The sequence below is a fragment of the Lactuca sativa genome, chromosome 2 (assembly GCF_002870075.4).
Source record: "Lactuca sativa cultivar Salinas chromosome 2, Lsat_Salinas_v11, whole genome shotgun sequence".
In the NCBI taxonomy this organism is placed as follows: domain Eukaryota; kingdom Viridiplantae; phylum Streptophyta; class Magnoliopsida; order Asterales; family Asteraceae; genus Lactuca; species Lactuca sativa.
The window spans coordinates 178,298,625-178,312,263 of NC_056624.2; the positions used below are offsets into that span (position 1 = coordinate 178,298,625).

The 13,639-nt window shown below is 34.2% G+C and overlaps 1 protein-coding gene across 1 annotated transcript; it reads left to right on the top strand.

Moving 5' to 3' along the window:
• Positions 1 to 8,239: 8,239 nt before the first annotated feature.
• LOC111885282 (zinc finger BED domain-containing protein RICESLEEPER 2-like) lies at positions 8,240 to 10,724 on the top strand. The gene is made up of 6 exons (XM_052768999.1): positions 8,240 to 8,560; positions 8,661 to 9,019; positions 9,108 to 9,578; positions 9,652 to 9,745; positions 9,820 to 10,590; positions 10,674 to 10,724. The coding sequence occupies exons 1-6, from the start codon at positions 8,240 to 8,242 to the stop codon at positions 10,722 to 10,724; spliced, it is 2,067 nt and encodes a 688-aa protein (XP_052624959.1).
• The last annotated feature ends 2,915 nt before the right edge of the window (positions 10,725 to 13,639 follow it).

Here is a 13,639-nt window from a genome sequence, read left to right on the forward strand (position 1 = left end):
TAATTCAATTAATATTTAGATTTATTTATACACTTAAAATAATCATGTTAATCAACAAAATCAATTAATTAAGTCAAATACTTATCTCTTAACTTCTAGGCTTTTAATTTATCATCATAGATACACCAAAATCGGATTTAGAGGATAAGTATAACAAGTAATTATCATATAAAAGCATACTAGGCACAAAAGGCACAAAAGGCACAAAATTCGGATTTGACAGCACAACACGTCGTGTTTGATGATCACTACGCCGTGTTGGGTCGATTTCGCAGGCCAACACGTTGTGTTGGAAGAACACCACGACGTGTTTGATGAACATAATGAAGATTTTGTTTTCTCTTCCTTTTTTAAGTTCACCATTGTATCAATTCAATAGAAAAATTAAACCTACACTCTCATACCACTGATGGCTTCCATGCATAACAAACAAATCTTATATGTACATGCAACCTTAAATAATTGATCTATGTTTTCTGTAATTGAATATACAACTTGAACAACAAAACATAAAACCCTAGCATACTACTATGATTTCGAAATTCACAACTTAGGGTAAGATTAATCATACCTTAATCACTATATAATAATATCAATCGAAATTCTTGTGTTGTTGAAGCCTTGAGAGCAAGCGTCACAAATTCCACGCCTCTAATGGTTACACCCAACACTAGCTAGGAAGAATGATTGAAAATGAGGAGAAGACTTCAAAATTTCGGCTAGATCCCTTCTAAATAGGGTTAGCCGAAATTCATAGGGTTATGCCATATTTATAGTGCAGTCAAGAAACCCTAGATAAGCCTAAATCCAAGATTATCTTAAACCGGGTAATTATCCACTTTCCCGACTATCCATTAGGGATTATTCTAGAACCCTTAGGCTCCAAGAAATCTTTATATCCCTTATGGATGGTATATATTGTCTCTTGCTAAACTATTAAACAATTACAATTCAGTCCCTACACTTTTAATTAATTCCTTTAATCCCAAAAACAACTCCAATTAATTTCTGATTAAATATTAGTTAAATATTACTATTTTAAATTAATATATTATTCTCATAATATATTAACAAATCATTTATTTCAATTTACTAATCAAATACTAAATTCAACCTCTTTCTCCAAAATCATCATGTCTAGTTGTTAGTCTTTAGGACAACCCAAAATGACTGTGCTAGTATCAATTCAAGTATATATCAATCATAGTTATGGGATTAGACACCTAATCCAACATAAAGTTCTGCACTTTTTGATTATCTCATTAGATCTTGTTAGATGTGAAGTTTTGAGCTTCTTAGTCCCATATTCTTGGTCTAAGTGAGTATGGACTACTCTAGACCAAATAATTTGTCCTTTTGGACGTTTTAAAGTGCCTTGAGTTATAAAAATGGAATCTTGATTGTTCACATCCCTCCATACATGCTCTTTTGTGGTTAAAACCTTGTGTTAATTTAGGGTTTTGGTGTTGGGCATTTAATAGCCATGAAATATCATAAAGTTGGAAACTTTAAGATTTAGAACATTATTTGGAACTAGATCCGGGTTTTGGGATGAAAGGACTTAAGAGAATAAGCACTTAATGGAAAAGTTTCATTTGACCGAGTACGATGGGTGTACTTTTAAGTATGTTGTGCGTACTCGTATAGACTCCCGATTTTGGATGGTGAGTACAGCATGCATACGTGTTGAGTACATTGGGTGTACTCAGTCTGAAATTCGACTTCTTTGACTTGTTGGCTATGACCATTGACTAGGGTTTTGACCAAGTTTGACCTATGGGTATTTTGGGTATTTTGAGTTGTGAATTTAGTCTAGGTCACTATTTTCTATATAGGTAACCCGTAGAGTTGATAATTGGAGCAAATTTATTTTGCTATCTTTATCAAACTATGATGTGAGTTTTCCTCACTCTACTTGCGCGTCGAAGATACCAATGCCGACCTAGTAGATTGTGTATTCTGGTTTGGAATATTGCTATGCTATAGTGATGTATTAATATATACAAGATTATTTGGTTGTTGTTATGTGTTTTATTTGTTATATATCTCGACATAGTTTGGTTAGGTTGAGCATGTACTGGTTTATGTTGCTAGTCAACAAACCCGTGCAATCCAACCAAAAGGTTGTGGGCCAGGGTAATCCAACAAGGAGATTGTGGACCCAGTATGTGTTTTGTATATGTTATGTTGTGTGGTATTTAGGGGAACTCACTAAGATTTGGATTATGGTTTAAGTTTTACGTTTCAGGTACTTTAGATGATTGGGGAAAAGCAAAGGTGTAATCGTGCACATCTTTCTGGTTTTATGATTTTGGGTTTTGGGATACCCTATTACTTTTGGGAACAATGTTTTTTAAACAATTATGGTTTTTAATTGGATTTTAAAAATAAAAATTTTACCTTGATTTTTTTGGATGTCACACATATGATTGCAAATGTTTAGAATATAAGAAATTCATGCATAGAACTATTTTTTATTGTTATTGCTACAAAAAAAATTGAATTTTGTTATTATTACCGAAAGCTTTGTTTGGATTAGAGGAAACTAATCTTATAAATCGAATTTAGCTACCACGTCTTGATGTTGGTATCTCTAAGCAATATAGGTTTTATTGTTACCATAAATAGAAATTTAGGCTATTTAAAAGTTTGAATGACTAAATTACCATCAAATTTAATTTTTTGTTGACACATGCCTTTGAAAAATTATGTAAGCTTGAATGTTAAGGGGAAAACTAGGTCGTGTTAATATATAGTACAATGATTAGACGACTGTCATTTACCAAAATGACCATGTTTCACTTTGCTATAAATATATTGGTTCACATAGGTTGACAATAGCTAACAATTCTTTTTTGGTTTATTTGTTTCAGGAATTGAAGCCAATGAGAAACTTTGATGTGAATTAGAGGGATAACTGATGTAGCAATGGTAACAATGTGAAGAAAGGTTGATATGTATTAATTAATCCCCTTCTCTTTTTAAGAAATGATTGTATTGTTCTTATGTTTCAGTAAATTGAATTCAGTGGGCGTTTGGCAAAACTTTTTAAAATAGCTTTTTAGCTTTTCAAAAAGCTAATAAGCTAAAAAAGTGTTTGTGTAATTGAAAAGCACTTTTTAAAACAACTTTTTGGATAGGAAAAAGTAAAGCTTTTAAAAAGCTGGAAAATCCTAGTTTTTTAGCTTTTTAACCATTTTACTCTTAAAATGTTGTTTTTCTTATCCAAACACTTTTTAAAACCAGCTTTTCCTAAAAGCTATAAGCTAATAATAACTTTTCTTAAAAATCACTTTTATGCTAAAAAAGCTAACCCAAACATGCTCTCAATTATTTGTCATTCTTAAAACTTAATATAAACAAGAAGTAAATGTAAAAAATAACAATATACTTCTATTTGTTTGTCAATTATGGCATCCTACATGTATATATTTCCATTTTGTTTTCTTATTAAGGCATATGCCCAATAGTTTTCTAATCCTAGCAATTTTAAAGTTATATGGTGACGTGTATATCATTTTTCTATTTTATTAATTTAATAGTTAATTTTTAATAGGATTTAGATCGTGCCTTTTGTTCCACTAGGATGGATAGGATGATAACAATGTACTTAATTGATATTGAAATGTCGCGACCTTTCTTTCTTAAGGTATGTTTTCAAATCATTGAACCAATTTATGTATTTATCTTTAACAAGTTTAAAATTTAGTGTTATAAAAACAAATTTAAAAATTAAAATTAGTTTACTGTGTGCTTGATGAATTGAAGTTGATTTTTTCAGGATTCACGCGTATTTTTACTGTTTTTAATTTTAATAATTTTTTTAATGTATTCTATTAGAATATTTCTATTGTAGTTTTGTATAAATAAGTTTTAGATGTAAGAGTATTTTGCATCTTTAGGATTTGTTCATCGTTTAAGTTATTTTGTATTTTGGTGTGCAAATTTATAAATAAAAAGGATAGTTAGTTTAAATTTTATAAACTTAAGTTATATAAAATATAAATTTTCTCATTTGAGTAAAAGACAAAACGGTTTCAACTAGTCCAAAAAGTTGTACACAACTTATTTATTCATACCGTATGAATTATGTAATATTACTTGATAATGAAAATCATTATTTCCATGAAATAAATAATTTTTAGTTTAGTTATAAAAGTTTTATTGAATATTTATTAAAATCAATTTCTAATAAATAATCAATTATATCAAGTTGTTAGTGTGACCCATTAGTATCATATGTTAATTAACAATATCACTTTAATATGACTCTTGAGCATACTAGACCTTTCAATATCTTGGTCGCGCTGGGGTGAACACAGAATCTCTTTTTGGTGCCTCGTCCATCAAAATTTGTCAGGCCACGCCTGAATAAGGCACCCAAATCTTGCCCATGCAGTGTCAACAATCCCCAACTATACATCCTACATCGAATTACTAATCGCCCTGCGACTCAGCACATGGGGCACCATGTTGGCCTTACCTGGATGGCACAAAATCTCATAGTCGTAGTCCTTTATTACGTCGAGCCATCTACGTCACCTTATATTCAAGTTGGGTTGATCCATTATATATCTTAGACTCATGTGGTATGTTTACACGATACACCGGACCCCATACAGGTAGTGGCACCAAATCTTTAGAGCGAAAACCACCGCCCCCAACTCCAGATCAAGAGTAGGATAATTTGTCTGATGAGGTTTCAACTGCCTGGAAGCATAAGTGATCACATGCCCCATTTGCATTAGTATCGCACCCAAACCCATGATCGATGCATCACAGTATACAAAAAAAAATCCTTAACTCCCTCGGGGAGGGTAGCACTCGTCTAATAACTCGATCAATATGGTCTTAACAGAACCGAATATCTCGGGGATCTCCTCCCTCGTCGCTGCAACCACATCAACAGTAATGATCCTACGGATATCATCATCATTGGTACCCGATCTCTCCGGATCTCTAGATTCTGAACCTTGGGTAATCACCACCATACTGAAACAAGTGAGGAAAACGTCAGAATCAGGCCATAACATACACATACACTATATACACTACTACTAGTTCCTTAGTAGTATCAGGACTCTTTTTGAATCTCGTACAAATGATGTGTTTCCAGTAGTACGAGCCCAAACTACCTTCCACACCTATCCGTATTTAATTCAGAATTTCATCCAAGGCTCCCGGTCACTAAACTACTTCACATTAAGTGCATCAGCACATATATCTATATGATCTAAGGAGCCACATCAAACTCCTAGGTACTCATCCTAGGTTCCTCCTCAACCACCTTCCCGCACTACTAGAAGTCTCCACTAATCTCACCAATTGCTCTGCCTATACCAACCATACATAATCTATGATCCGATAGATAGACGAATAAATGATTCCATCTCAAGTCCACAACCAAAAAATGAACAGGAATTAAGGCTAAACCAGGCATTCTAGGGCTATAAACGTTGGATATAGTGTCTAAGTCCATAACTATATTTGGTATGTACTTGACCCGACCTGGCATGGTCCATTTGGGTTGCACTTCACCCGAACAATTTATGGATAATCTTTTGAGAATAGTATAAGTTATGATTTATTAATATATTATAAGTTCTAATATATTAATATAAAATCATATTATTTAATTAGTAATGATCTATAATTAATCTAGAATTAATTTAGAGATCAAAAGTATGACTAATTAAATATGGGCTCTTGTATTTATATAGTTGGGCTAATGCTTATTTGGAATGGGCTAGGCTTGCATGGAAAGTCCATGGAGCTTTAACCCGTGGATCTCATGGAAATGAAAAGACATGGGTATTAGGGTTTCCATGGATGTAACCCTAATCCACCACACTATATAAAGGAGGCTTTAGTTCTTGAAATGACACTAGTTGTGGTGAGTATACTAAGTGAGCCGATTTCAAGAAAGTTTGTGACTATTCTATCAAGTTCCAAAGTTTTTGGTGATTTGTGACTTCCATTTGAGGCATCCACACTATTGGTGCTAGGCTCTCAAACTCCAAGCAATCAACCACTACTACAAGGTAAGTAATTCTACTAGCTTTATTTGATTCAAGTTCCCCATGCCATGCTAGATAGGATAAGAACCTTGGAAAAAATAAATTATTTGCATGTATCTTAGTCAAACATAGATCCAAGGTTTCTAGGGTTGCATGTACACCATAGGAGTGTTAGAATGCTCAAAACCCATCAGTGGTATCAGAGCCTAGGCTTGTTTACTTGATACTTGATGCAAATGGCTTGCAAATCGAATTTTTTTGTTCACTGCACGAATGAACTCGCCGATTCCATGGGGAGACTCGACGAGTCCATGAAGAAATGCATGCTACTCGTCGAGTCTGTTCATGCACTCGACGAGTAGAGGCTGCAGTGTTCAGTTTTGCTGCTGGAAATGGACTAGAAACATTACCCTAAACTGTTTTGGTGTTATAAAACTTGTTTTAGATGGTGTAATTGTTGGATTAGTGTCTAAGCCCGTAACAATATTTGTCAAGTACTTGACCCGATTGTGCATGGTCCTTTTGGGTTGCCTTCACCAAAGCAACTTGACTGGAGAAATAATAGAGAAAGAGGTTATTATGATTTATTAATATGTTATAAGAATAATATATTAAAGGAGAAATCATATTTATTTAATTAATATTGGTCAATAATTAATTAAGAATTAATTTAGTGATCAAGTGTAATTAATTAAACTAGAGGGGTTGAATTGTAATTATGTGATAGTTACAAAATATGGTAATGGTTATCCTAGATATAGGTTGGACGAATTCAAGGGATAAGATATCCTTGAAATCGTCCAAAGGATAAAGGATAAAGGGTTTTCAAGGCTTATCTTATTGTTACTTGGTGGGCAAGCACCTAGATAAGGATAAAGACTGAAACCCTAATCTCTACACCTATATAAAGACCCCTAAGGCCATAAGAATTCGTCCATGCCTTTTCTAGGGTTCCTAGGGACGAATTTCATACCTTTTCTCTCTCTCTCTCTCTCTTGCCTCTCCATTTTCTCCTGGTGTTTGTGAGCCATTAGAGGTACTACACTTGTGGTACTTGCTTTCAAGACTTAGGGTTTGAAGATTTGAGTTGTTATTACAATATAACAACAAGAGGTATGTGATGTAACCTACTATATGAATTTCGAAAATACTAGGGCATATTAGGGTTTCTTTATGTGTTCATAATGTTGTGTATAGGGGTGTAAGTGAGCCGAGCTACTCGTGAGCTACTCGGAATCGACTCGTTAAAAACTCGACTCGAACTCGATTTAAACGAGCCCGAGCCGAGCCTGAGCTTTACTCGGGGCTCATTTATTAAACGAGCTCGAGCCCGAGCTTTTAAACCGAGCTCGACTAGGGCTCGCGAGCTTAAACGAGCCTATATACATTATAATATAAATATTTTTTTTCACTCCTTATATTATATATTTATATTATTAATATTATTAATTTAATAATTTGTTTCCTTAATTTCTTTAATGTTTCTAACTTTCTATGAATTGAAATCAAACAACGTGCCTGCCTTACTGCCTTTGCCGACCTTCCCCTTATTTCGCACACACATACGGCATATACCCTACAAGGATACGGCGGTCGACATACCATTACTTGTTTACCATCTAGGACGACGTCGCGAGTCGCGACGATAATTAATCCTTAATTTCCAAATTCCAATTGACGATCGACGTAACAATTTATTTCCGAATCTAGTCGACAGTCGACGTTGCCCTCCCGAATCCATCTCGTTCTCAACAGACAACCGGTATGATTATTATTAATTGTGATTTGCGATCCTGTGATTGAATGAATCCATTGATATAGTGAGCAGATAAACTATCTATGTACTATTGTAGACTTGTAGTATATATTTACATACGATGTATATGTAGATACATGTGCTATTGTAGTATATATTTACAGACATGTTAGTTTGCAACGTGATTAAAATCGGCACTCCTCAATTGCAAGTTTGCAACGTGATCACCTTTTTGCAAATTGCAATGTGATAACCTGTTTGCTTTTCTTTTCTTTTCCTACATATTAATTCACCTTTTTTACAAATTGCAACCACATCACCTGTTTGCTGTTTTCAATTTACTTTTGCATAAATATTATGTGTATTTGTTGGTGTTCATGGTGTTATAGTGAGTTGTTTAGTGTTGCATAAATATTATTTCAAATTTATGTATCTAAGATTTGTATTGTTTTCTTATGAAGATTCAATGGATGATGGAGGGTCTACAACAAACCTGTTAAGTCCAATAAAAGATATGGGGGCCGAAACAGGTGTTGGGATTGATAATTTGTCATCACAATTAGTACATGGTATGGATCACACAACTACTCCAAATGAAGATACGACAAGTCATATTCCTAATGAAAATGAAAGTGTGACAGAAAAAAATAACGAAGCTGGTGAAGATGAAGTACAATTAACGAGAAAACGAAAAAAAACATCAAAAGTATGGGATGACTTTGTTGTAGTTACACTCCGAGATGGTGCGAAAAAAGCCGAGTGCACTCACTGTAAGTCGAGGTTGGCTGTTACTGGTTCAGGTCCTACATCATCATATAGAAGACACCTAAACAGCTGAATCCCCCATAAACAATGGCAAAAAAAACCAACAAAAACTAAATTTTCAGCCTAGTGGGTGTGATGTGGATTTTGTGCCACCATTGATCGGACCGGATACAAAATATGATGAAAACAAGATGAGGGAGGCCATAGCTAATTGGATACTAAGTACTGAGCAACCATTTGCTACTATGGAAGATGTCATGTTTGTGAAAATGATGAAGACAACTACTCCATTGTTTGAGAAAGTAAGCAGAGTTACAATTACATCAGACTGTTTTAAGGTATACGAGCATGAGAAGAAAAAGTTGAAAGCCCTTACAAAAGCTGCCTCTAAAATCAGTTTAACAACTGATTGTTGGAAGTCTTCGCATCAGAAAGTTGAGTATATGGTTATTACTGCACACTTTGTAGATCATAATTGGAGGTTTAACAACTTGCTCAATTTTAATATTTAATTATTTATCTTTTTCTTTCTATCATATTTTAATTTATATCTCAACGTTTTCCTACAGATTACAGAAACGTGTATTAAGTTTTGTACATGTTCCTCCTCCTCGTACTGCGGTTGATATTGCTGATGGTATTTACAAGTGTTTGCAAGAGTGGGAAATTAAAGATAAGATTTTCACCATCTCAGTTGACAACGCAGCTTATAATGACAAAGCTTTAAGAAGATTGAAAGAAACTTTTTCGCGTGTAAAAAAACTTTCATGTGGTGGTAGATTATTTCATATACGGTGTTGTGCACATATATTGAATCTTCTAGTGAAAGATGGTCTTGCAATAATTGATCATATCATCGGTGATGTTCGTGAGGGTATAAAGTATATTAACAATTCGGAGGGTAGACGTCTAAATTTTTCAAAGGCTGCACATCAAATGCAAATACGTGATCGGAAGTTAATGCTTGATGTTCCAACACGATGGAATTCAACCTATGATATGTTGTGCATGGCTCTAAAGTTCAAAGATGCTTTCCCAAGGTATAATAAAATATACCTTAAAGTTTTTAACACATGTTCATATTCACTAACACCTTAATTGTGGTTTTCTTAGGTATGCAGAGTATGAACCACATTTTCATCACTTGCCAACTGACGAAGATTGGGAAAATGTTCAAAGTGTATGTGAAATTTTGAAGGTTTTTAAGGTTTGTGTTTAATATGCATAATATTTTATAAATAAATGATTTTTTTGTTGACTAAATCCAACGATTATGTTTAGGTGTGCACGAATATCATCTCAGGCAGTGATTATCCTACTGCTAATTTATATCTAATTGAAGTGTTTAGAGTGAAGCAAACTCTTGATAAAGGCTCATTATCTGCAAATGATTTTATTCGTGATATGGTGAAGAAAATGAAGGAAAAGTTTGACAAGTATTGGGGTGAGTGCCACCTTGTAATGGCAATAGCTTCTGTGTTAGATCCACGGTTCAAGATGAAGTTGGTTGAGTTTTGTTTTCCAACACTTTATCAAAATTCAGACGAGAACATTAAAGAAGTGAAGAATGCACTTTATGAAATGTATTCAGAGTATTTAGAGATGCATGATACATTAGTTAGGGAATCTGCAGCACATGGAAGCGAACATGAAAGAAATGTTTTAAGGTTGAATGAAGGTACATCACTTGGATCTGAATGGGAGGCGTTTGGAGAGTTCATAAAGGCTGTAGATTTGGAGAGACCAGAAAAGTCAGAGCTTGATATGTATTTAGAAGAAGGTGTTTATAGGGAGAAAGGACAAACAGGAACGGAATCATTTAATGCTTTAGAGTGGTGGAATGTGCACAAGTTAAAGTATCGTGTTTTGTCATTGATGGCTAGAGATGTACTTCCAATCCCGATTTCTACTGTTGCATCTAAAGCAACTTTTAGTGCCGGGGGTAGAGTTATTGATCCATATCGAGCTTCATTGGGGTCCGACACAGTACAAATGTTGATTTGCGGAGGAGATTGGATTAGGCAAGTTCATGGAGTCAAGAAAAAATTAAAGGTATATCTGAAATAATCAAAACCACATTATAATTGTTATTTTAATAGTTTAAATTATTAATTTTCAACCTTTTTATTTTGTAGAAGGAGGAGTTTCCTATTGAGGTTTTACTGCCTGAGGTGAACACAAAGTAATTGAAGGTAATTAGATGTGTTAAACAACAAATTGTTAATCTGAAAAATATTTCAAAAAATGATTCCTTTGTACATTTTGCTGGTTTTGTGTATCGGAGGAGTGAAGCTGCATAAAGGAAGATTTGTCTGTTTCTAGTCGTTCAGTAATTAGGAGTTTAACTACTATTTTTGTAATTTGAGTTTTTGCTCTTTATGTTTTTATAAATGGTTATATTTTAGACATTAAATCAATGCAAATGGAGAATCTATGAATGTATGTTTTGAAGTTAGAATTTGGATTATTCCCTTGAATATATGATAAAAAATTAAACGAGCCCAAAAACCATAAACGAGCTCGAGTCGAGCCTAAGCTCATTTAGGCTCGCATGACAAACAAAACGAGCCGAGCCCGAGCCGAGCTCGAGCTTCTTCTTTTTCCTACGAGCCGAGCACGAGCTTTGAAATTGGGCTCGAAACGAGCCGAGCTCGAGCTCGAACCAACATACATTTATACGAGTTCGAGCCGAGCTTAGGTATGTTCGGGCTCGGCTCGGCTCATTTACACCCCTAGTTGTGTATCTAATAGTGAAAAACATAGATCAAATTCTAGGGTTGCATGCACACATAGGATTGTTTGTATAAATCCCATCAGTGGTATCAGAGCCTTTGGTTAACTTGTTTTCAATTAGTATTATACAATTGTATGAACTTGACATATTAGGGTTTATAGCCAATAAACCCTAGGAGGCTAGAAATTTCGAGATTAGGGTTTCTATACCCTAATTTGCAAAAATTTGAAAGGGTTTTCAAATCCTTTCCTTAAGCCTCAAGATTTCGAAATCTAGGGTTTGCAAAACCCCATGATTTTCGAAATTAGCCTCCTCCCCAAGATAAGATCCTCAATTTTAGGGATTTGGATTATCCTATATCTTGTAATTATCCTTTAATGGTTATATATGGTAATTAAAGATTTTGAATTATCCTATCCCATGATTTTCGAAATTTAGAGGGATTAAAAGGATTAGGATAAATTAATTGTTTAATTGGTAATTATCCTTTATGATTTAGATAATCCCTTATGATTTAATAATTTAAATTAATAGTTTAATTCAAGATAATTATTAAATCAAGAGTTTTAATATTTAAAATTTTACTTTAAATAGTCTTAAATTCGAAAATTATAAAGTGAGATTAAAACCTAAATATTTTGAAAAGTTTCAAAACCTGCCCTCAAGTTTTGGAATTTAAATTGTTAGATTAAAAATTTAATTTTGAAAAAATGTTAAATTCTAAAACCCTAAATTTGAAAAGTTCAAATTACACCCATATGGTTTTATTAAATTAATTAAGTGTATGATTAAAATAGAGTTAATAAATCCATAATGATAAGGTTTATATTTTAAGTGTAATTTATAAAATTTAAACCACCTAGTATTTTAAAAGTGTAAAATACACCCTTATACTATGTATAACATTAAAGGTCTAATATTATATATGTATAACTAAAATGCTAGTCTTACCGTTAGTAGGCCACATTCACGAAGCCGATCTATGAGGGGGGGTATAAGGCTATGGCCTATAAAATGGACGTTTAATGGGTATCCACTCTTACCCACCACTTCCTTGATTGGTGGAGGGACGTTAGCCGAACGGGTAGGATAGGGCAATCCTTTCTTCATTAATAAGTATAAAGAATCTATGTAAAGTAAATAAACACTTTTACAAATTCCCAACCCTAGTTACTTTAGGCAAAAACTGAAATTGATGCAATCCCATGAAATTGCACTTTGCACCCATGCTAAGAAGTTAGTGGAGCGTGTGTGGCTAACCGGCACACTAATTGGTTCTAATCAAAGGTGGCAAAGGGTGACTCAATGTTTGTCATAGTTTGATGAAGCGTGTATGGTTTACCGGCACATCGAATAGGTGACTGTAACAATGAGGGCACCATGCACATTTGCATGGTTATTCACACCCACTATGTGATCCTCGGCATCCCAGTTACAAACGAGAGGGGCATATCGAGATTTAAACATGCCATTGAAAAGTTCAATAAATATCAAAGGAAATCTAGGAATTCTTAATACATTTAAAACTTAATCCTTTATGTTTTTCATGGTGAAGAATTAGTGAATCATCATTCACTTACCTCCGAATTATTTGCATGTTGGATTACGGCATCCCTCTTCTAATGTGTAAATAATGATGTTGGATCCTAGCCTTAATGTCTCATTTGGGTGTTTCATTAAGGATTCAATCAAATAACTTGAAATTTCTCCCGTTTTGTAGATGTCTAATTCTAACTGTGGTCTTCCTGAATCCCAAGGAAAAAGTGTTCCTGTTGAAAGTGAAAGCTTGTTCCAAAGTGAAGGATCAATGTGGACTAGCTTGATTTCACTTCTTCCTCATCCTCCCGTAATTCTCCTTGACCCACAAGAACGAAGATTTGAAAGGTTCAAGATCACCGAAGCCCTATTGGCAATGGAACATGAAGATGGTAAACCCGTGTGTGCTCACGTCCTAGGGATGAAATCACACATTGATAGGTTGATTATGTTGGGTGCGTCTTTCCCTAATAAGTTGGATGTGGACTGGGTTCTTCAGTCACTCCCTAAATCATATGATAAGTTCATAAGAGAGTATTATATGATGGATCTTGACGCGACCCTCATTGACTTAACTTACATGCTTATTGTTGCTGAATCAGAAATGATTTGGCGAAGTAATGGAGCATATTTGTATGATAATTCAACCAACCATGCTTCCGTGGACACTCTAGAAGAACCCTCCTATTTCTGCTGCCAATAGAAGGGGAAATGGATACAAAGTTGTCCAAAGGACATGAAGAGTCTATGAGATGAGAGAGTCAAGAAGTATGGCTCTACTTCAGGTATAAAATCCACTATCTAACTCCATTTAAATTCCTATTCTTTATA

What these genes read in the sequence shown, in the direction of transcription:
- LOC111885282 (XM_052768999.1), top strand. Translation starts at nt 8,240, where the DNA reads ATGGATGATGGAGGGTCTACAACAAACCTGTTAAGTCCAATAAAAGAT. An exon ending in TTCAAAGATGCTTTCCCAAG is followed by an intron (nt 9,579 to 9,651) that starts GTATAATAAAAT and finishes TGGTTTTCTTAG; the next exon opens with GTATGCAGAGTATGAACCAC. An exon ending in AAATTTTGAAGGTTTTTAAG is followed by an intron (nt 9,746 to 9,819) that starts GTTTGTGTTTAA and finishes GATTATGTTTAG; the next exon opens with GTGTGCACGAATATCATCTC.